This window comes from Heliangelus exortis, chromosome 4 (assembly GCF_036169615.1).
Source record: "Heliangelus exortis chromosome 4, bHelExo1.hap1, whole genome shotgun sequence".
In the NCBI taxonomy this organism is placed as follows: Eukaryota; Metazoa; Chordata; class Aves; order Apodiformes; family Trochilidae; genus Heliangelus; species Heliangelus exortis.
The window spans coordinates 21,499,426-21,520,042 of record NC_092425.1 but is presented as its reverse complement, the minus strand read 5'-3'; the positions used below and the strand labels follow the sequence as shown (position 1 = coordinate 21,520,042).

Genomic DNA, 20,617 nt, shown 5'->3' with positions numbered 1-20,617 from the left:
TTTGGTTTTGTAGTTTCTTGGGGCATGTGACAATGCTGTTTTATGTTTGCTTCTAACACCCAAATTCCACTCTCAGAGATGTGTGTAAAAATCAACCTGAAGTTCTCAATAGGAGCCAGACATGGATTTGGTGACACTATGATGCTGGTTTCTGAAGGGAACTCACAAATTTAAAAGTATGATCTTTCACTGTTCTTTGGCACAGAAACCTGCTTTCAAACCCCACCACTATGTGCTTCTGATAAAGAGCTAGAAGATTCTAGCTTAAAATTCATTTTTAGGATTCATATATATACATATATATATATGTCAATTTATTGATGCTGTAGCTGGGATTATCAAATGATCTGGAGGAGGTCAGGCATTCATATTCTGTCTAACTCCAATAGAATTTGAGGAATTAACTTAATTAAACCAAAAGTATATAAAAAAAATTCTTACCCTATTCTCCTTTGAAGAATTTTGATGAATAAGCATGTTGGATTGCATCAACCATAAAAGCCCAGGGCTAGAACTGCAGGATTTTGAGTGACAAATTAAAACAATACAGAAAAAGATATGGAAACCACTTAAAACAAATGAAAATGCAGCATCTGTAACTAATAGACAAGTACATTATAACCAGAAACCAATGCTTGAGAAGTCATTATTGCTGTCCTCAGAATATAGATGAGTGGATGTACAAAACTGGCAGTCCATACTCCAGGTGAGCAGTTTCATTTTTTATATTGTATTTTAGCCAGTTCCAGTATATTGTAGCATGGGCAATTTTTGGTAAGAGGATATTTGCTGATTTTTACACCCAAACAGGCTCTCTGGGAATTGTACAGCTGTGATATTGTGAACATTTCAAATTAGTGCAAGAACTGAACTCTGTCTTAGAGGCATGCACAAGCCCATCACTCAGAGTTCCTGCAGGGGATCACAGCATTATAGATAAGCTCTCCTTGGCCTTAACTCAGAGATCCCCATTTTTGTAGTCCAGACCTTCAAACAAGGGCAAGTATAAGTTGTGACTTCACATAGACCTGGGCTTTCATCTGATGAAGCTCTTAGGCCCACATGTCTTTCTATTTATACAGTCTAATACCCCTAAGAAGGATAAAACACAATGTCTCACACCATGGTTTTATTTTCTTTTTTAATTTGTTTTTAGGACTCACTGGAGTGCTGCTTTTTTAAGCAAAACAAAGTTGGTTTTCTGTTTTCCAATAGCCAGATTTCTGTATTCTTAATTACTTTTAAATATACAGGTGTAGAAATCAGGTTGTATAATAACACAGTGGTACCACATGTAAGAGTTGTCCCATTTTGAAGCACTGGGAACAGTCTCTAGTCCAGGTCATGGTGGGAAGGTCGGGCAGAATCCTGCCATCACACCCTTGTGCCCTCCTCATGGTGGCTGCATATCAATAAATCTCTTGCTCAGGTATACACACCCCACACACATTTAAGAGGGACTTTTTGCTGGAGGGGGACCTTTCATTCTTGTTGCATTCTTTGCTATTTATTTCTGAAGATTATTTATATTTAAGCAAAAGAGTGATATAAGCTCCGGGGTCTCCAATAACCATCTTATCTGTGGCATATGAACATCTTCTTCAGGCATTTAAAATAACTTTCTGAATATTTTGGGTTTTCACCACATTTGTGTGATTATATTCCAGATGGTATGATTAATATTAATAAACCACTTGTACAACCGTTGTGGGGCTTCAGAGATGCAGGCATTGGCTGATTATTCTCACAACATCCTTATGAAGCAGATAACTAAGCACTATCAATCCCTTTCATAGGAATGACATATTAAGTGGAAGAAACTTAGGTGAGGTGGCATTAACTGTTCATTCAAGAGCACAGCACAAAGAGGGAACTGGTGGCAGAGGCCAAAGGCAATTTCCCTTTTCTGCATCTGTACCCAGTCCATGCTCCCACTGTGAACATCCTTTACCACTCAGAGCTTACCATCTCCCATGATGATTTGGTTTCTGCTGGTCTGACTGTGTAGGTTGATACCCTTACACGCACACATTTGTGAGTGCATGTATTATAAGAATATATAATGCATTTACTAATACATTCCTATGTGTTTATGATCGAATTTTCAGAATATCCTAAACCATATGAGCAGATTTTGCACATTCGTCATCTTTGGACCACCAAAATCTGAATGTGCTGGTGATCAGACATTGAACAGGATTAGCCATTTTACAAATTAAATTTTACAAATTTAAATGTTTCCGTGTACCCATAGGTGTGTGAATGCTCTTTGCAGCCATATGGTGTCCTAACATTTGTTTTCTTTGCAGATCTATCAAAAATTGAAAGCTGTGGAACACATGGATGTTTATAACATACAGGATATTCCAAACAGGTTTTTCTACAAAAAAGGAAAATTTGTATCTCCTTTAACTCTTGTGGCCGAGAAAGGATGGTTCATAGTAGAGGTAACATATAGAAGCAAAATATTTAGACATGAATGTGAGAAGGTGCAATAGAAAACAAGAAGAAAAATGTACAGTTCTATGCTGGGCATTGACTTAAAGTCAAATGTTACATCATAGAGTGCTAATGTCAAATATTTCTGTGTTCTTAGGAGAGCCTAAAGGCATGGCAGCTCTGCTGCAGGTAGGCAAAGTTTCCTTCTGCCTGGCTTCCCACCCACCAGACTCAGTCCTAAAAATACCCTGTTTGTCCTAAGCCCTTCAGTCTCAAAAGGGTCAGACTGGGGATTTACTCCTCAGGGGTACCCAGCACACACACTGCAAACCTGAGGGCTGGTTTAGCACAGGATTGAGTAGCCTTGCACGTGAAGAGATTTTTCATACCAACTTATTTTATTACTATGAAATTATCAGTAGTACTATCATTGTTATTAGTATTATTGTTCTGTATTTGTATGCCTGCTGAGCATCGCCACATTTCACATCGATCTTTCAAGGTTCCTTTCAACCCCTAACTTTCTGTGACATCCAATGCACCCCACCACAGCTCAGAGGGTGAGACAACTTACATATCTTAGAAGTGGGTAAATTGAGGAAGACTACTAAGTGATTTGCCCAACGCCATACATTGTCATTAATCAAAGAATTCATTTTTTTATGGTGCCCCAGCACTATGATTGGATCACTTTGCCTCCCAGCTTATTGTATCTCAGCTGAGCAGCTACTTTCATGACCTTCAGAGGTACCAGGCTTTGCTCAAGTCAGTCCACACTGCCACATTTCTCCCTAGCCCACCTGACTTTAGGATTAACATTTCTAGAGATGAAAAAAAATGCATTTCTAAAAATACAATATTTGCTTTTGAGTACAGATGGGTGAGCACCAAGTCTGGGTTAAAAGAAAAATACTAAAAAGCCAGAGTTAAGATTCAGCCTTGTGAAACAGGATTATGACACATTTTTGCTGAAATAATTTTTTTAGAATTACAACTGAACTCCTTTGTACAGAAGTTCAACAGAGAACATTTTTACATACTCTGTAAAAAAAAAGCACTTACAAAAAACATTGAAACTCTGACAAACCTTAATAACAGTGCAGCAAACACTGCTGCTATGGTAATTATTTCTGTCTCTCTGCCCATTCCTTCCCATTGTTTCTGATTTTCAAGAATGTCCTCTCATTAATGCTGTCAGATTTTCCTTCTCCTTGGTACATTTTCATTATCTGTGAATGGGATATGAAAATGAAAGTTTCCTGTCATATTTTTAAAGCAATAATTGAGCCTTCTATTATACATCCTGCCCAAAGCATTGAAGAGAGGATGTTCAGTTCTTCCCTAGCATGCTCACGGGGTGTTTTAACTCTCTGTTTGGGTAGTGGATGGCTAAAAGCTGGTTGAAATGGGTCAGAGTTGTTTGGGATTTTTTGGTTTTTGTTTTTTTGGTGGGGTTTTTTTGAGTGAGTGAGAGAGAGAGAGAGAAAGAGGATCCATGTGGAAGATTGATGTTTGGGGTTTTTTCCCAGAAAGGAGCACAGGAACAAAACCTTTGGTTAAAGTAGGATAAAGAGGGTTTTCACATATCTTCACCTGGATTGAAGTAGGTTTGCTAATATTGCCTCGTTCCCTCCATGAGTGAGTGGTCCCCATCCTTTGAGCAGAATTTCCCCCAGCTGCTCTCCAGCATGAAACAGCATCAGTCCTCAGGGCTGCATGCTCACATCCCAGTGTACTTTCCCAGGTTTTAAGGAAGAAGTGCTGCTTCTAACCATGCACATGCAGGGAAGTCCATCATCAGCCATCCCAGACTTTCCTGCTTGAGTCATCTTTGAGTAGCAATACTTCAGACAGGAATGAAAGATTAATGTCTAAATTGTGAAAGAAAGTTATAGGTTCCCTGACCCAAATAGGAGCAAAAATACTGGCAATGGCTGTGCCTTTGCCTGCGCATCTAGCTGCAAATAGGTATTTACTAGTGTCTGAGCAACTTTCATTTTAGGGAACTGTAGCTCCTTCTCTGTAATTACTGGAGAAATTAATACCAGGATTCTAAAGACCTGCCAGCTTATATTCTTTATCTAAATGAAATTCCTGCCATAGATACCCTGCCAGGGATATCAGGAGTGTCACATCTGCTGCCACCCCTAGGGGCATGGATCAAGAGAAATTCACTGAAAGGGTTAGTCCAGCATTTTGAGCAGCTCCTAGGGACCACTGCTCCCAAATGAGCCAGGGAATGCCACTGTTGTAGGTAGTCTGGTAAGAGCTGTTAATATGGAGCAGGACTAAGGAAGGAATGAGTTTAAAGGTATGACTTCAGTGGAAGGAAGAACAAGACGTGATAATGAGTTACTAAAGCATGGACAAGAAATTATTAAATTAATAATTCAGTAATTTCTCCCTTAATAAAGCAGTGAGACAGAACTGTGAGTGATCCATGCCAGGGAAAAGAGGACCATCTCAGGTCTGAGCCTGCGTTGCCTGGAAGGCACCTCATTGCTTTCATACTCAAACAAGCAGGGAGAAGAAATAATAATTAGAAAATACACAGTAGGGATGATACTTTCGTTGTTTAGGCTGAGTGGTCAAAATGAGCAAAACGGTGTTTTCTGTGGTGGCAATGGCATGTTGGGCAGCACAACACAGCATCAAAACCATGGGAGTGTGTGGCACCGGGGTCGGAGAGCAGAGCTGCTGGCATGCAGCATGAGGGGAGACCACCTCAACATGTCACATGTGGCTGTCATACTTCATCCTTACAGCAGAAATTCATATATGTGAGAGGCAGAAAGTTGTCCTGCTGCTCAGCTGGGAGATGGCTGCTCCCTGAGGTGGCACAGCCAGGGGTCACCCCTCATGGTGACAAGCACCTGTTGAGCTGAGGGTGCAGGGCCCTGATGGGGTGGTACAGCAGAGGGAGACACAGTGGAGAATGTCACACACAGAATGTCACACACAGAATGTCACACACAGCCTGGCAGGCTGGCACTAAGTGCACTCTGCTGTTGTCACCCAGAGCAGGGAGAAGCTGCCCTTCTGGGAGAACGGGACGGGGTGGAAGGAGGCCTGGCAGAACGGGTGGCACGGCTACGACAACGAGCTCATGGACATGAGAGGCTTCTTCCTTGCATTCGGGCCAGGTACAATGTCCCTGGTGTCCCTCTCCCCTTGCAGCCCTGTGGCCCTGCCCCAGCATCCCTGCAGCCCTGGCATGTCAGGACCCTGTTGTGGCACCCTGTGACACTCAAACATTACAAATAGATGGCAGGATTTCCTCGCCGTGGCTGGATGCCAGCAAGGTTTCCAGAGCTGGAAAACATTTTATAGCTACATTTTATAGCTAGAGAAGCAGGGCAGAGAGGGATTTGGTCATCCCCTCTCTAACATCCCATCCCAGTAACTCTGTTCCTTTGCCTCAGTAGCTCAGAGCACTTTCTTTGGGAAGGTGCAGCATAGCTCACCCACCTGTCCCACAGGCAGGCACAAAAGCCCCCATTTCCACTTCATCAGTGGAAAACACTGGTGAGCACCAGGCTGCAATTGCAGACAGGAGCAAAAGCAAAGCAGAATGGGTTATACAATTATTTGAGCTATTAAATCTGCCAAGCATACGCAGTAAAGTAGCTCCTGTACTTACTGATTTATTAATTTGTCTTTTTAAAGCTTTTAGGATAAAATTGGACTAGAAGTCAAAACGATGAATTAAAAAATTTAAAATGTTTTTCCTGAGCTATGTTGCCCCGCAGCACCCACTGTGTCAGGAGCTGAACCCCAGACCATACGACCCAACCCCTCTTTTTGCCCTGCAGATTTCCGATCGAACTTCCGAGCGCCTCCCATCAGATCTGTGGATGTTTACAACATCATGTGCAGCCTGGCGGGAGTCCAGGCGCTGCCCAACAATGGCTCCTGGTCCAGGGTGGAGTGCATGCTCCGGAACACCGGCCCCTTGGCACCGCCTCCCCTGCGCCGCAGCTCTGCCCTGCTCCTGGCTCTGCTCTCCCTCATCGCCCAAAGGGTCTCCTTGCTGTGACCCCCCAGCAGTGTTGGTCACTGTCACCACAAACTCCGTCCTGTTATTTAATTTTTTTTTTTTTTTTTTTTTTTTTTTTTTTTTTTTTTTTAATATATTTCTTCATTTGAATAACAACTTCATCAATAGAGTGCTGCTCCCCACTCCTCCACCGTGCTCCAGCAGGGGTGAATGTGACCCGTCCAGCTTTGTGAAGCCAGGTTTTGTGCTGCTCTGAACACAGCCAGAGGAGGTGGTGTTGCTTCCCTGGATTTACAGCACTGGTAAAGAGAGCAGAATTCCAGCCGGCTATCCACAAAATTTTCTGGTGCATGCATGTGGAGATCTCTGAGCATCAAACAGATCCTATCCCAGCATTTTTAGCTGAGAGTTGAGAAGATCAAGGGCAGAGACAGCCCTCTAAACATTTCTGCTCTTTCTGGTTGACTCCTTTATCTCCAGCAGAGCCCCAGCTTTTTCTTGCAGTCCCCGACAAGCCTGGTAGGTACCAACAGGTGCTTGGGAGAGCCACCGGCTTTGCTGAGCCACTGTAATACCCAGGGGTGGATCAGTAGGAGAGCAGTGAGAGCATCCTACTTTGCCTTCTTCATTTTACCTGAAGTGAACCTTGGCCCTTGAGGCCTCTGGGGCCAGGCTTTCATCACAGACTGCAGTGGAGGGGAGGGTTGGGAACCAGGAGAGCAATAGAAATCCTCAGCTTCAAAAACAGGCAGAAAGTTAAAAAGGTGTCTGGACACACAGAGGTCAGGAGAAAATAGGATGAAGAAGCCTGGCATTTAACAGCCTCTCTAGTTTTCCTGGTGAAAATAATATAATCTGCTCGGATTTGATAGTTTGTTTTTTACCCAAGTGCATTTATGAAGGTTTTTCAACACTAACTACTTCTCTACCAGCTCTTGCTCTCAATACCTCTGCCTGGTGAGCAGCACATTTCCCTTTATTCTGCAGCAGGGAGAGGATGGGTCTCCCACCCTCTACTTTAATCTTAGCTAGCATTTTCACCACAGGCTATCAAGCCCAAGCAAAATTGTAAACAGCAAAGTTAAGTAGCAGGAGAGGATGGAGCTGTAGTTGGAGGTAATGCCTCTGCAGGGTAAGTCAAATGGATGATGTAATCCTGAAAACATCAAAATGACAGATATTTTAAATCCTTGAAAAAAAAACTGATTATGCCCTACTCATTCACTCCAGCACAGCCAAGGATCCACCTTAAGGTGATGTTCAACACAGGGCTGGTGGCAAAGTCAGTACCACAGTCTGTTAGCTCAGAAACTGCATTTCATTTAACTGCTAAATTGTCTGCTGGTCACAGTCCTTGGTGTTACACACTGGGATGTATGTATATATGTTGTGGTGGGTCAGTAGAGAGGTGTTCTTTATCCATCATTAAATTTCTACTGTGACATAAGTTTTTCTAGATCAGGGCTGTAAGGGTTTGATCCTGCAAAGTGTCCTTTCCCTTTAAGAGGCTGTGATCTTCGGCAGTGCCTTTGGGAGCGCTCAGCACTTTTTCTGATATACCTCCAAACCAGGGGCTTTCAGTAACAAACTGCCTTTGGAGGGATTTAAGTCCCTCCCAATGCAAAATAAACCTCTAGGAGTTATTATTCTTATGGATCCAAGCACGATCTGGGTATGTGTGGTAAAGTGAGTTTAAGGGTGAATGATTACACAGTGGAAAAAAATAAAAAACACCAAATTAAACCTGACAAAAGACTTCTGTAATAGCTGTAAAGATTTATGTAATGTGTTTTTAAAGCTCAAGTGAACCTTCAAATCAATTGGGGGAAAAAAGGGAGAAAATCAGTCTTTGTTATTAGACTGTTCAGTATAAAAGGAAGTTTAGTGCTTTTGAAGCATTTGCAGTAGCTGTAAAACAAGCACCTATTGTTCAGAGTTCCCTGTTGCTTTTTAATGGACCAGGCTCAATGAATTCACCAGAGCACATTTTTAAAGCAAAAAAAAAAAAAAAAAAAAAAAAAAAAAAAAAAAAAATTATCAGTATCCAAGGTTAACAAATTACTAGATTACCAAGTTTTATTTGAAAATCAAGAGGACAGATACAGTCAGTGCCTGCTAAGCCCTTCACAGCCTGCCATTTTAGCTCTTCCAGTGAACACAACCTAAGGTCATTTTACAGAAGAAAAGATCCTAAAATTATAAGGGTATATTCAGCTTATCAATTATGTAGACAGAAATTGGAGGTAACAGATCAGGTCCACTGCGTTGTTTCAGGGCTGGGCTGTGACACACAAAGCCAATGTCCATCCCTGGGAGTACTTCGTGTTTCATTGTCCACATGCAAATACTGCCAAATAAATATTTTATTTGCAATGTGATTTGTTTGACCTTAATGCCAGCATTGTGTTTATGGCAATACACCTCAAAAGATACTTGAACTGTAAAAGGGAAATTTGATGGCAGACCTACAAGAAACTCATTAGCTTCAGAACTACAGCTGATTATTATGTGAGAGGTGCATCTTTCTTCCTCAGAAATGTTGTACATCTGAATCAGCTCACATTCTCATTCAAAAATCAAGTGTCTTCACTCTAGCCTATTTTTTTGTATACTATGCAACGGAGGTGGGTGTATTTTAAACCTTTTTCTGAATGATGTTTTTGTACAATGACTGATTGTGAATGAGTGAATAATTCTAAGAATGCTGTTAGAAAAAAAATCTGAATCTTTTTGTAAATACTGTAAGAATTTTGAAAAAAAAACCAACAAAACCACCACCTCTGTAACACCTTGCCTTTCTTGTTTGATTGCTGCATCAAAGGGTGATAAACAGTGTTTGAAGCTTGTGCTGATTAATCATCAGAAAGATGAATGATAACATTGTTTAGAAATGGCAAATTTGTCAGCATGTAAATTAGGGACATTAAATGCATCACACAAGATACTGTAGCTTGTATATGCAGTCCTTTTTTTCCAGTATTTCAATGTTTAACCTTTTGAACATCCACCCAGGGTCACATAACTCAGACTTGCAAATGGATGTGACAAACCATTTTGCTCTTCTGAGAAGAGAAGTGAGCCTTGGGTGCTCTCTGCAGACCCACTTCTCCCAGCCCAACTTGTTACCATCACATCAGCCACTTGCACAGAGGTCAGGTGCAGCACCACTGGGATGAAGGTTCAGTGCAGTTCAGGCTTTCTGGAGCCCTCAGGGTACACTCTGCTTCCCAGCATGGGGTGGTGAAAATGCAACTGAGACCTCAAAAACCAACACCAAAGGCCTCGAGGATAAAGGGAACCTTCTCCCACTTTAAGATCCACAAACCAACAACGTTATACTTCTATTAGATCAGTCTGTTTGATGAAAATCTCCAAGCCTCCTCAGTGGGATTTATCTCATTTTCCTTACACTAACTGACCACAGGGGCAGGGAGGGGACCATGGAGCAGAAGCCAAGCCTGGGAAAGCAGCACAGATAGACCAGTATGGCCTTTAAGTCACAGCAAGACTCCCTTTGCACTGGCAGCACCACTGAGGTCTGCCTGGAGATGTTCCCCCCACTCTGTGTCCCATGAACATGGGTCCTGTGACCCGGAGAGTTCTGAGGCACAGCCTGAATAGCCTGAATGGGGACAGCATGGGCATCAATCAGCTCCCCAGAGCAGTGCCAAAAAAATGGCAATTGTCCATCTAAATAAGCTGGACCATTGTTATCAAGGAGCTTGGCAGCCATGGAAATGGCCCAACTGGGCAGGGCTTGATGGATGAGCCCTCCAGCATCCCTCAGGATGCCACCCCCGTTGTTCACCCAGACTGCAGCCCCTCAGAAACACTTTCACATATGCTGGTCAGAACCCTCCACAGATACCAGGACTTCACAGCTAGGGGGTGAATTAAGAGATCTGGTGGCACTGTCCATCTTCCTTGTCTCAGTAGAACGCAGAACATCTGTCAGCATTAAGCTCAGGGCGGACATGTAGACCCAGTGAGCTATGGGCCCTGGGAAGTGAGAGGCATTGGAAAAGCTCAGTGTAACATTTCCCCCTCCTCCTTACCCCAGTAGGACTGCAGCTGCAAACCCAGTGGGAATTTTTTAAAAAAACACAGCCTAATGAAGGGAAAAGTTTGAAACCCTCCATTTTAGCATAATGAGTCCTTAATAGCTGTTTTGAAAGACAACATTCACCTACATGAAAAAATGTTTTTCTGTGTAGGTACTGGAACACATTTACATTAAGGGAAGGTTATTGTGGGGTGCTCAAAAATAAGAACATTTTGGAATTATTGGACACTGCAATTCTCAAGCTTTGCAAGATGTTTAGAGCTGTATGGATTATGTTGATAAAATCTGAATTATACAAAAGTCAGTAGGGGCTTGCAGACTGGTATAACATTATCCCAGATCTGTCAGCTCTGTATCAATGACACAGAATGCTCTCAACCAGCCTGATCTCAACAGGAAACCAGGATGAGCTCCAGCAGACCTTCCCCAGCCCTGCCTGGGTCCTCTTTGATGGCCACTCCCTGAAGCCACCACTGCACCTCTCCATGGGGCCACCGCTCTCCATGGCCTCCAGAGGCTTCCCAGATGATGGGAAAGTGTTACCCACAGGGCTGGCAGAGAAGCTCCAGCTTTGGGGTGGAAGGCATCCATCAGCAGATGAAACAACAGTGCTTTCTCTGCTACTGGGACAGGCTGAGGAGAAAGGGGCAGCCCCAGGGAGAGGGGGTGAAGGGCTCTGTGAGGTCTGCAAGCCAAGACCGCCCCACACACTGCTTTTAGGGACTTTTTACCCCATTTTTTTCTGTGCTGACACCTAACAAGGCCCTGCTTGCTTCTGGCTGAATTTCAGCATGAGGATGAGTGGCCCCAGAGGGATGTGTGTGGTTTCATGGCCCTTAACGCCCCTTGACATCATATCCAGTCAGCTGGATATACTTCCAAACCCAGGGGACTTGGGCTGCACGTAGAACTGCTTTTGTTGTCATTAAAGCCTGATCCCACTGGTGGAAAACAAAACATGTATGCAAAGGAGGGGAGCAGAGAGCAAAACCAAGAAGTCAGAGGTACCTGGCCCCCAGACATCAGCATCCTCTGCTGGGACCATGGGCACTTCTCCCATATCACCAATTTTCTGTGATTGCAAGGAGGGCACTGGCAGCTCTTGAGCAGCCTTCTCTTGTTCTCAAGATATTAGTAGCCTTAAAACATTACTCAGCATTTATATATATAAAAATATTACTCAGTGTTTTTATATATATATGTATATATATATATATATATATGGTGAATATTAAGCCTCAAAATCAACTGGAGACCCCAGCATTGCTTCCTTGCTGGATAGGAGAGGCAGGATGAGGTAGCTGCAAAGGCTGTGGAGCACAGGCAGGGTTTTTCCAAAGTGGGGGGGACCAGGTGCCATCCCCACCATATGCCTGACCAGGCTGCATCAGTGCAAGGAGCCCTGGCCACTTCATCACATGTAAATGTATTTAATTAAGTTACATCTCTATAACAGGCAGTTTGAGACTCGCTGCAGTTGATCCATGTGCTGCTCATCCTGCAGTGCTAAAATAACCAGTGCACTGGTGACTGCTATTTTGTGCTCACTTTCTAGGTTAGTTTTGCCCCAGGTTGGTTTGTATGCCCAGTCATACAAAGTGAATCCAAAGGGACCTGCTTCTGGTTTCTGAGAGGATCATCCCACCCTCTACATGACCCCTGGGTGAAAGGAGGCTCTGGCAAATTCAAAATTAATTTTCAAAAGTGCTTATTTGCCTGCCTATGTATTCATCCATCCATTTGTAAATGTCTCTTGCCCTTGCTACTCCTTCAATGTCTTGCCCATATTGGTGGGGCTTTCAAGAACAAGATCTTGTTTCTGTGACTGAAAGAGTAGGTAGCTTTGTGATTTTCAGCTTGCAGCTCACTGATTGTCCCTGAGAATCCCAGAGGTGAGAGAGGGGTGACCCTGAGTGGCCACATCCATTGCTCTGGACACATCTCGGCTGCAAAAGATGCTGTAAGAGAGAGGGAAAACACCCCTTATCCAGCCACAGAGGGCTGCTCCAAGCATATACTTAATAAGGGAAACACTTTTGGTTTTAAAAGCAGCCTTCACATAGCATCTGTGAAGTAAGACAATAAAATCTCAATGTTTTTAATGGTGAAGTTCAAGCTCTTAACGAGCTGGATCACAGAACTTGCTTGTCTACACCACTGCAGGGGCTGGATGGGATGACCCAGAAGGTTCCTTCCTGCCCTGACCTAAAATGTTTCCTCATTAGAACACTTTTGACGAAGACAAATAACTTTTTAAAAACATTTTGTCTAAACAGAATAAAAAGAAGAAAGCCCTGGGCTTTCTCTTTGCATTTCATGTAGCCTCTTCCTGCAAGAACAAATGGGACGAACACACTCACGTCCCACTGACAAGAAGATGTTTAATTGGCATGATTTGGGGAGCTTTCCAGCAAAAGAATGACTGTTTTATGCAGAAATAGCTGAATGCAGCCTGTAGAGGACCAGCAATTAATCACACATTTGAAGAAATACAACACAGACAGAGAGGCTGAATTTTAAATGCTCACTGTTCTGGTTTGGACAGTGACAAATTAAGGCTGGATAGAAAAGCAGGTGTGGCTCACGAAAAAGCCCTCTGAGAGCAATTAGAAACAGGAAACCAGCTGGTAAGTGTGCAGATGTGACAGCTAAAGCAACTTAAGAAATTAATACAAAGGAGGAGGGTGGAGGCAGTAACGGTGCAGGAGCTGAGACAAATTAAACAGGACCAGGTCTCCAGAAGGGGATGTGCCACAGTGGGTAAAAATGCCTCATCATATGGGATGGCAAAGACGTGACAGTTGTGAGTCCTCAAGAGTGGCCCTGTGACTGCCACAGATGGGCTTTAATTGAAGGACCTCACAACCTGCAAGAGCTGCTGCCCCATGGGTCTCACGGCTTCCCCTCCTGCCCAGGAGACATGTTCAGGGATGTCTCATGGTATGGGCACAAAGTGCCCCTTCATGGGAAAGGTAACGGACTGAGATCAAGGATTGCTTTTCCTAAACCAGATTCAGTGAAAACCAGGACTGCAATCTCTGGCCAGTTTTCACATTAGGTCCCAATCAGATCACCATTCCCAGCATTTGCTGTTCTGAATCAGTCAAGAAAATGTAGGGTTTTTCCTATTGAGAACACATAAAATAATTTAGATACAGGTCAAATTAAAAAGGATTTGTAATTTGTCATTAGGGTTACCATTTAGGAAGTTTTAGCAGATGTATAAATAGTGCCATGAAAACAAATTATGAATCAATACAAGCCAGAGCTCGTCATCCATCTGGAAAAGGACACCACAATTTCTCCCTGTTGTTCTTCCCACATTTACCCCTCCCCACATACAGCAGATGTGAGGGATCACCAGGATAGCATTTTGTAGAAGCTACCTTCTACAAAATGGAGGGTTTGTCCCATTTACCTCATCAAAGTCTGTCCTCAAGCAATATGTTGATGTAAATATATTTCCTGCTGTGAATTATATGAAACTTTTTCTTCCAAAAAAGATGTTCAACTTGAATACTGTGTTCAGCTTTGGGCCCCTCAGGACTATAAGGACATTGAGGTGCTGGGATGTGTCCAAAGAAGAGCAACAAAACCAGTGAAGGGTCTAGAGCAGAAGCCTTATGAGGAGCAGCTGAATGAAGTCAGGTTGATAGCCTGGCAGCTGAGGGGAGATCTTATTGACGTCTACAACTGCCTGAAAAAAGGTTCTAGTGAGGCTGGGGTCAGTCTGGTCTCCCAGGTAACAAACAATAGAACAAGAAGAAATGGCCTTAAGCTGCACCAGAGGAGGTTTAGATTGGTTATTAGGGAAAAATTATTTACTAAAAGGGTTGTCAGGCACTGAAACAGTCTGCTCAGAAAAGTGCTGAAGTCACCATCCCTGGAGGTGTTTAAAAGATGTATAGATATGGTGCTTAGGCACATGGTTTAGCAGTGGACTTAAAGCTCTTTTCCACCAAAAAAAACCTTCTATAATTGCTACAAATAACTTGTTTGGTTTTTCTCCCCCCTTTTCCATAGGGAAGGCTTGCTTCTGCTAACATGAGCTTTGGCATACAACAGTCCTGCTGGGAAGCTGAGCACAAAAGTATTTCATTCAAAGCCACTGGCAGCATAGGGAAGTGGACAAGGCCTTTATCAGTTTCAGCCTCTAAATAAAAAGAAAAAAAATCTCTGTTGACTTGCTCAGCTACTCACCTGTCTCTTTGAAGCTAAGTATTTAAGCCACTTCTCTCTTGATAAAGACCCTGTTTCCATTGGCCCTATTTCAATATGGTGTTGATGAAGCATAGGAAATTTTAATGTAAAAGGAATGCTCTTTCTGCATCCACACACCACAACCACCACCACTATCCTTGCTTTTTGTCACCAGCATGGACAGTGACAGCTATAACAGTGCCATCCCAGCCAGCATGCCAAATAATAAAATGGTTGGGCAGCTCTACCATGGGAAATGACTTTGCAGAGTGTCTTTATGCTTTAGAACAGGTAATCCCTGCAGCACAGAGACCCTGTCTAGCCTAATAGCTTTGATTAAAAATACCAAAACAAAAACAAACCAGACATCCTAAAACTGAATAATTTCTCTTTTAGCGAGCTCAGCATCCAGGGCCTCAGCCAGGGAGCAGGGCCCCAGCTGGCCGGTCACAAACCCAGCCTCAAAAAGCAATCTTTGCCAAAAATCCTGCATGGGTGGGAAGAAGGAGGCAAGCAGAGAGGGCCATGAATGCAGCCCAAGGGTGTACTGAGCACATGAGCAGCAGCTGCAGGGCAGAGACAGTCCTGGCCACTGCTTCTCTTCTGTTTGAAGGGATGGGAATGGGATTTGGATCTGGCAGTGAGCGACCAGAAAGAAGATATAGGATGAATCTTATACAAAGATCTAAGACTTGCACCCCCTCCCTCCCATTCCCTGTGACAACCAGGGCTTGAAACAGAGACTGCTCTAAGTGACATTTAAAGGGTTTCAAATAGCAGCATGGTAAATAGAGCCAGCACCACAACTTCCCTGCCTCTGAAAAGCAGCTGGGGAGAAGGAATTGCTCAGTGCTTATTCATCTCCTGTAATCTGCTCTGTCTGGAGGCTGCTGCCACGTGCAAACATCTGGGATGCATCATGGACCTTCTCCTGATGGAGAGAGGAGGTGGTTTTTTGGACACAAAGGAAGCTCAGAGGCACTCTGCAGCCTTTACAGGGAACAAACAGTGAGTTACTGCACGTAGGATAGCAAAGGAGGGAAAGGAGGGAAAGAAGGGAGAAGGTTTTATTCCAAGGCAAATGTGAGACCTTTGAGGGTGTGCAAAACCTTCACAAGCAGAAACCCCACACAGAGGGGAAGAGGGAAAGCTGATGGGCTGAGACAGGCAATTATCCCTTGTGTTTTAGGAGGCTGTCTGAGCAGAGGGGATTCCCTCCAGGAGTCCTGAGCACTTCACCAGTGTTACAAGCTGTGGCTAGTTCCTACATCAAGGGTGAAGGACAGCAAATTGACCTTCATGCTAGAAGTTAACAAGGAGTAAGAAAGGCCACTTGGGCACCTGGGCAGCAAAGAGAAGGAGCACCAGTGGAAGGCCTTGTTGGGATCCCTCTCCATCCCTTCCTGCAGGGCTTTCCCCAAGATGCCATTCCATGTGCAGATGGGGCACCCATGCTGCATCCTGGCTCCTGGCTGGTTATCACAGGTGTGAGGACACCACATCCTTACAGCACACCACAGAATCACACCAGAATATTCCAGTATTGATTGCTCTTTACTTAGGTGTAAAAAAAAACACCATCTCAGATGGCTTTTGAGAGCCCATGATCCTTCAGACTCCATCTAATATGTCTTTGGTTGACATCTTTCTTCTCCAACTCTCGGTCCCAACAGGGACTTCTCTGCTACTGAAGCACACCCTCACATTCCTCTGCCCTCCAAGTTTTTGTTTGTCTTGTTTAAATCTCTCAACTTTTTAAGCTCAGATCCTCCAATTCCCTTGTTCTGCCCCTGAGGTCCAGAGCATCCATGGTCTTTCTCTTCATGTCAAATTGAAGAGGCCCCTGTCCAGTGGAAATATGGACAGAAACTGGTTGTCTGCTGACTTGCCTGTTCACAGACACCCACACCAGGGTTGCACCACTATCTGCAAAATCCATGGCACAAGGCAGCAGTCATCAGATGCAGAATTCACACAATATCTCTCAGTAGAGTTTAGAGATTATTTTCTTCTTTTTTACCAAAAAAGAAATGCAAACTGGTTTTCTTTTTAGCCTCACATGTGGGACTAACACAGTTGCTTTGCTCTGTCTTGAGTCTGAAGCTGGTGGTCTTGACTGGCTGGGCCCGATGATTAGTTAGCCCTGCTACTAAGTCTGTGTCTAACAGGCAGCTTCCTTCTCAGCAACATCCCAAGTGGCTCATTTTTAGAAAGACAAACTGTTCTGAAAACTTCAGTGCTGTGTATGTTTTAGGCTGCAGTCTTTTATTTGTTTGTGGTTCAAGAAAAGTCCATGCATCTCCAGACATGTTTTAAATACAGCAAAAGAACTTTTCAAAAATGTCTATTGTTCTATAAGGCTTTAATCTTCTGGGATTTTTTTTCCACTTCTCTCTTAAGAAATAAGTGGGTTTCTCATTTTGCTTTTCCTGTATATGGTGTGACATTGTGAAACTGTTATCTGCTCTCTAACAGGGAAGCATGAGATATGCTGTATGCCTCTCCATACTGGGTTACAGGTAATAATAAAACCATAACAGGCAAAGGGTCTACCTCTGAGGAGGAACAATAAATACATTGTCTGCCTTAGGTCCCAGAACTCTTTAGTTTCTTCATTGTGAATTAATAACCAATCTCCATGTTCCACTGGCAATGACTTACAAATAATACACTAAGGTCAGAAGAAAAATTACCTTCTTCAGAAGTATGTAGGGTGGAGAAGACAGGATGCAAGTACTGCCATGCCTCCAGGGAGGGCTCCCAGGGGCTGCCAGCAGATGGGCAGGGGAGCCAAGGGATGGTACAGCAGCAGCAGAGTTGAGGAGCTGTTTGGGTTTTCTCTCCAACTGGGTGGGCTCACTGCATCCTTCTCCTCCACGGGACAAGGCAGGCAGCCTGGGCTCTGATCGGGGTCCCTCTGTTCCTCGGGCTGGGCACCACAGTGTCCTCACGCACCACGATGGACAAAGCGAACCCTGTCCCTCTCCTCCTGGTGGTGCCTCCCCTGACTGGTACCTCTGCCACAGACCTTGGCTAATATTGAGACCTCTGCCTCTGTCCAGCAGAATAGTGTTAAATGGTGGCAGCAGAGGCAAGCACAGGGAAAAGTCTCTCCCCCATGGCCTCCTGGTGAGCAGCAGCAAGGGCCCAGGGCCCCACGGCTCACCAGGAGGGAGGAAGGTCAGCATCCACCCTCCTTGGCTATGGCAAACACCTTCCTTGTCATCCTCATCACTGCCCACCACAGAGGCACACCCAGCTCTGAGGACTCCTCAAGTTTCCTCCTTGCACCCATGGGTGTGGGCAGATCCAGCGGTGCCCAGGCTGCTTTTGCATCTTCCTGCCAGACTGACTCCCTTTGGCATTTAGTTGACAATCAGTCCAATTTTACCAGAGACAAGAAGAGGGACAAGAGGAGAGAGATGCAAAGAACTCAAAACAAAATACTTCAGGTTTCCCTAAGACAGAAAGGACCCAGGATACATAACCACTTATGTTATGTGTGCGCAGACGTGCACATGCCAGAAGATTTATTCACGGTTTTATTCACTGTTGCTCAAACAGCTTGCAGCATACGGTCAGGTTTTCTGTGCTTATTAGGATGAGAGATAAGAAAAAAAAAAAGGTTTTAAAAAAACATACTGGGGATTTCCCATTGCCAGTCCCCATTCATCACTACTGCAGCAGCTGGGCTAAAAATACCATGTGAAACCTGGGGACCTAAGGGCACAGAAGAAGCTCCTCACAAATGCAAGCGCAGCCACCTCAGCACAAACCCAGCAGTGGCATCCAAATCCCAGATCTTTGCTACTGCTACAAAACCCATCTCCCTTCACACAGCAGCTGCAGTGAGCAGCAGTGGGGGAGCAGTGGGCCCCTCCTTGCAGCTTAAGAAGGGCTGATAAGACAGGGCCATGTTCCTCATAGCCGCTCTGAGAAGCACAGCTGGATATTTTTATAATTGCTTTTCTAAGCATTTACCTGGGGTCTCACTTGGTGCCCTGAGGAAGACATATGTGACCTGTTGTGGTAGCATTATTTGAGGTTTTAGGTCTCTTCTCTGAGCCCTCACAGCCCAAGGTTGCTGGGCAGAAAAGTATATGGCCAAAAAGAGGAGCAGTAGACAAAAGGAGGAAGAGGAGAGGGGAGGGGGAGGGAAGGGGAATGGGAAAGGGCTAAAAGGGGGGGGTTACACTCCTAAACTTTATTTTTAATCACAAACCTGCAACAGCATGGCATGAAGGGAAATGCTGACAGGAGCACATATTCTGAAGCAATTGATCTCTAGGTTTCTGGTGAGCAGGCAGAGCAAAAAAGCGAAAGTAACTGAGAGGTGAGGAAAAGACTATAGGATTAGGATGACACTTTAAGAGGTGAGGATAAAGAATGGGGCAGAGGACATCTCAAGTAATGCATGAAAAAAACTCAACATCCTGAAGGAGTATAGATGTCAAAAAGGAGCAGAAGAGGAGGGGATTCTGAGTGATGGAAAAAAACCCCATTAAAATGGAAGATGGACATCATAGAAAAAAAACTGGGAGGAAAAACCAGACCCTGAAGAAACAGCTGGGAGGCTGGTAGAAAAAGGCAAAGTCTAAAGAGAAGGATAACTTTCAAAAATATTATCTTATATGGTATCTGTAGATAGAGGGATTGAAATCTGCTGGTTTGTCTCAGTGGTCTCAGCAGAAAGGCATGATCCAACAGCAAGAAAATAATTCTTCAGCCAAGCAGTGGCTTGAGACATTTTAAGTAATCACCAAAACAATGTCACTTGCTTACAATCTTTAACGTACCTGTCAGCAGAGTAAGTATAAAAAGAACTCAAGCCAAGTTTCTAAGCTAGTTTTAAAGTGCAAGATGGGTTTGAAGAAGAGCAGTTTCTTTCTGGATAATGACCAGTCTCATCTAGCACTTAAAATATGAGCCCACCACCAGAATAGGAACAGAAACAAAGCTCTCCATGAGGGAAACAGTGCTTGCAAACTTTTCCAGCAATACTGGAACAGCCTTCAGTCTGATTCTGACCCATACCCCAGCCTGGCTGTGTTTGTGCATGGCGCTAGGTCAGAGCTAACATAAAGACCTAACCAAACTTTGGTGCTCTCCCCACGTCCCCAAATGTAAAATTCTCAGCTTCAAGGAGATGGATGTAAGTGAACCAGTTAAGACTAAAAATACCTTGGTAGTAGTATATAACACTAGCAGGTGAAAATGAGATGCTGCTTTGCTTTTTGTCTTGTAAATACAGCTGACCTTGGCAAACAGCAGTTCTCCAGGCAAAACTCTGGCAAAGCTCCGGAGCCTAAACCTCATCAAACCCTTCTTCCAGGTGGTGGCAGAGGGCATGAAAAAAAGCACCTGCCTATTACATTGTCCACTTGGGTCTTTCCAATCAGCTGCTGTCACAGTGTGAAAAAAAAAAGACAGTAATTTTTTTAAGAATGTGAAAAAACCCTCCTGGTTAGAACCCCTTTCTCTCAAGTGTGTTCATCAGGTCCTCCTTTGGCTCATGAGGATGGACAGGAGAGGAAAAGAGGGACCTGACACCTGTTCCACTTGGCATCAGGATGTCCTAAGGGACTTGTCACTTCCAGGAGCTTGGGTGCACCTCAGCTGGGCACTCACACATTCAGTGGGGATCACACACACTCTGCACTCAGTAATCCAAACCAGTACATTTCTGAACCATGGAATTTTGCCCTGTATGCTCTCTTACTGCAATGGCTCACAGACCTTTTCTGAACCATATATAAACTCAGCAAGCCTCAGCATGCTGTAATGGCCCTTGGTTTTCTGAGATTTCTGGTTTGCTCTGCAAGGCTTCCTACGAGAGGGATGGAAAACAGCATGCAAAATGGAAATCTGATAATTTTCTCTAAAAACCACTGGTGGGTGCAAAGAATCCACTTGGAACA

General features: G+C 44.1%; 1 protein-coding gene across 1 annotated transcript in view; it reads left to right on the top strand.

Moving 5' to 3' along the window:
- Nucleotides 1–9,385, top strand: part of ENPP6 (ectonucleotide pyrophosphatase/phosphodiesterase 6) — a 31,464-nt gene extending 22,079 nt beyond the window's left edge. The window contains exons 6-8 of the mRNA XM_071743277.1: nucleotides 2,310–2,447; nucleotides 5,459–5,582; nucleotides 6,252–9,385. Of these exons, the coding sequence (XP_071599378.1) occupies nucleotides 2,310–2,447; nucleotides 5,459–5,582; nucleotides 6,252–6,475 (486 nt within the window). The 3' untranslated portion in view covers nucleotides 6,476–9,385. The remainder of the gene's footprint in view (nucleotides 1–2,309; nucleotides 2,448–5,458; nucleotides 5,583–6,251) is intronic.
- The last annotated feature ends 11,232 nt before the right edge of the window (nucleotides 9,386–20,617 follow it).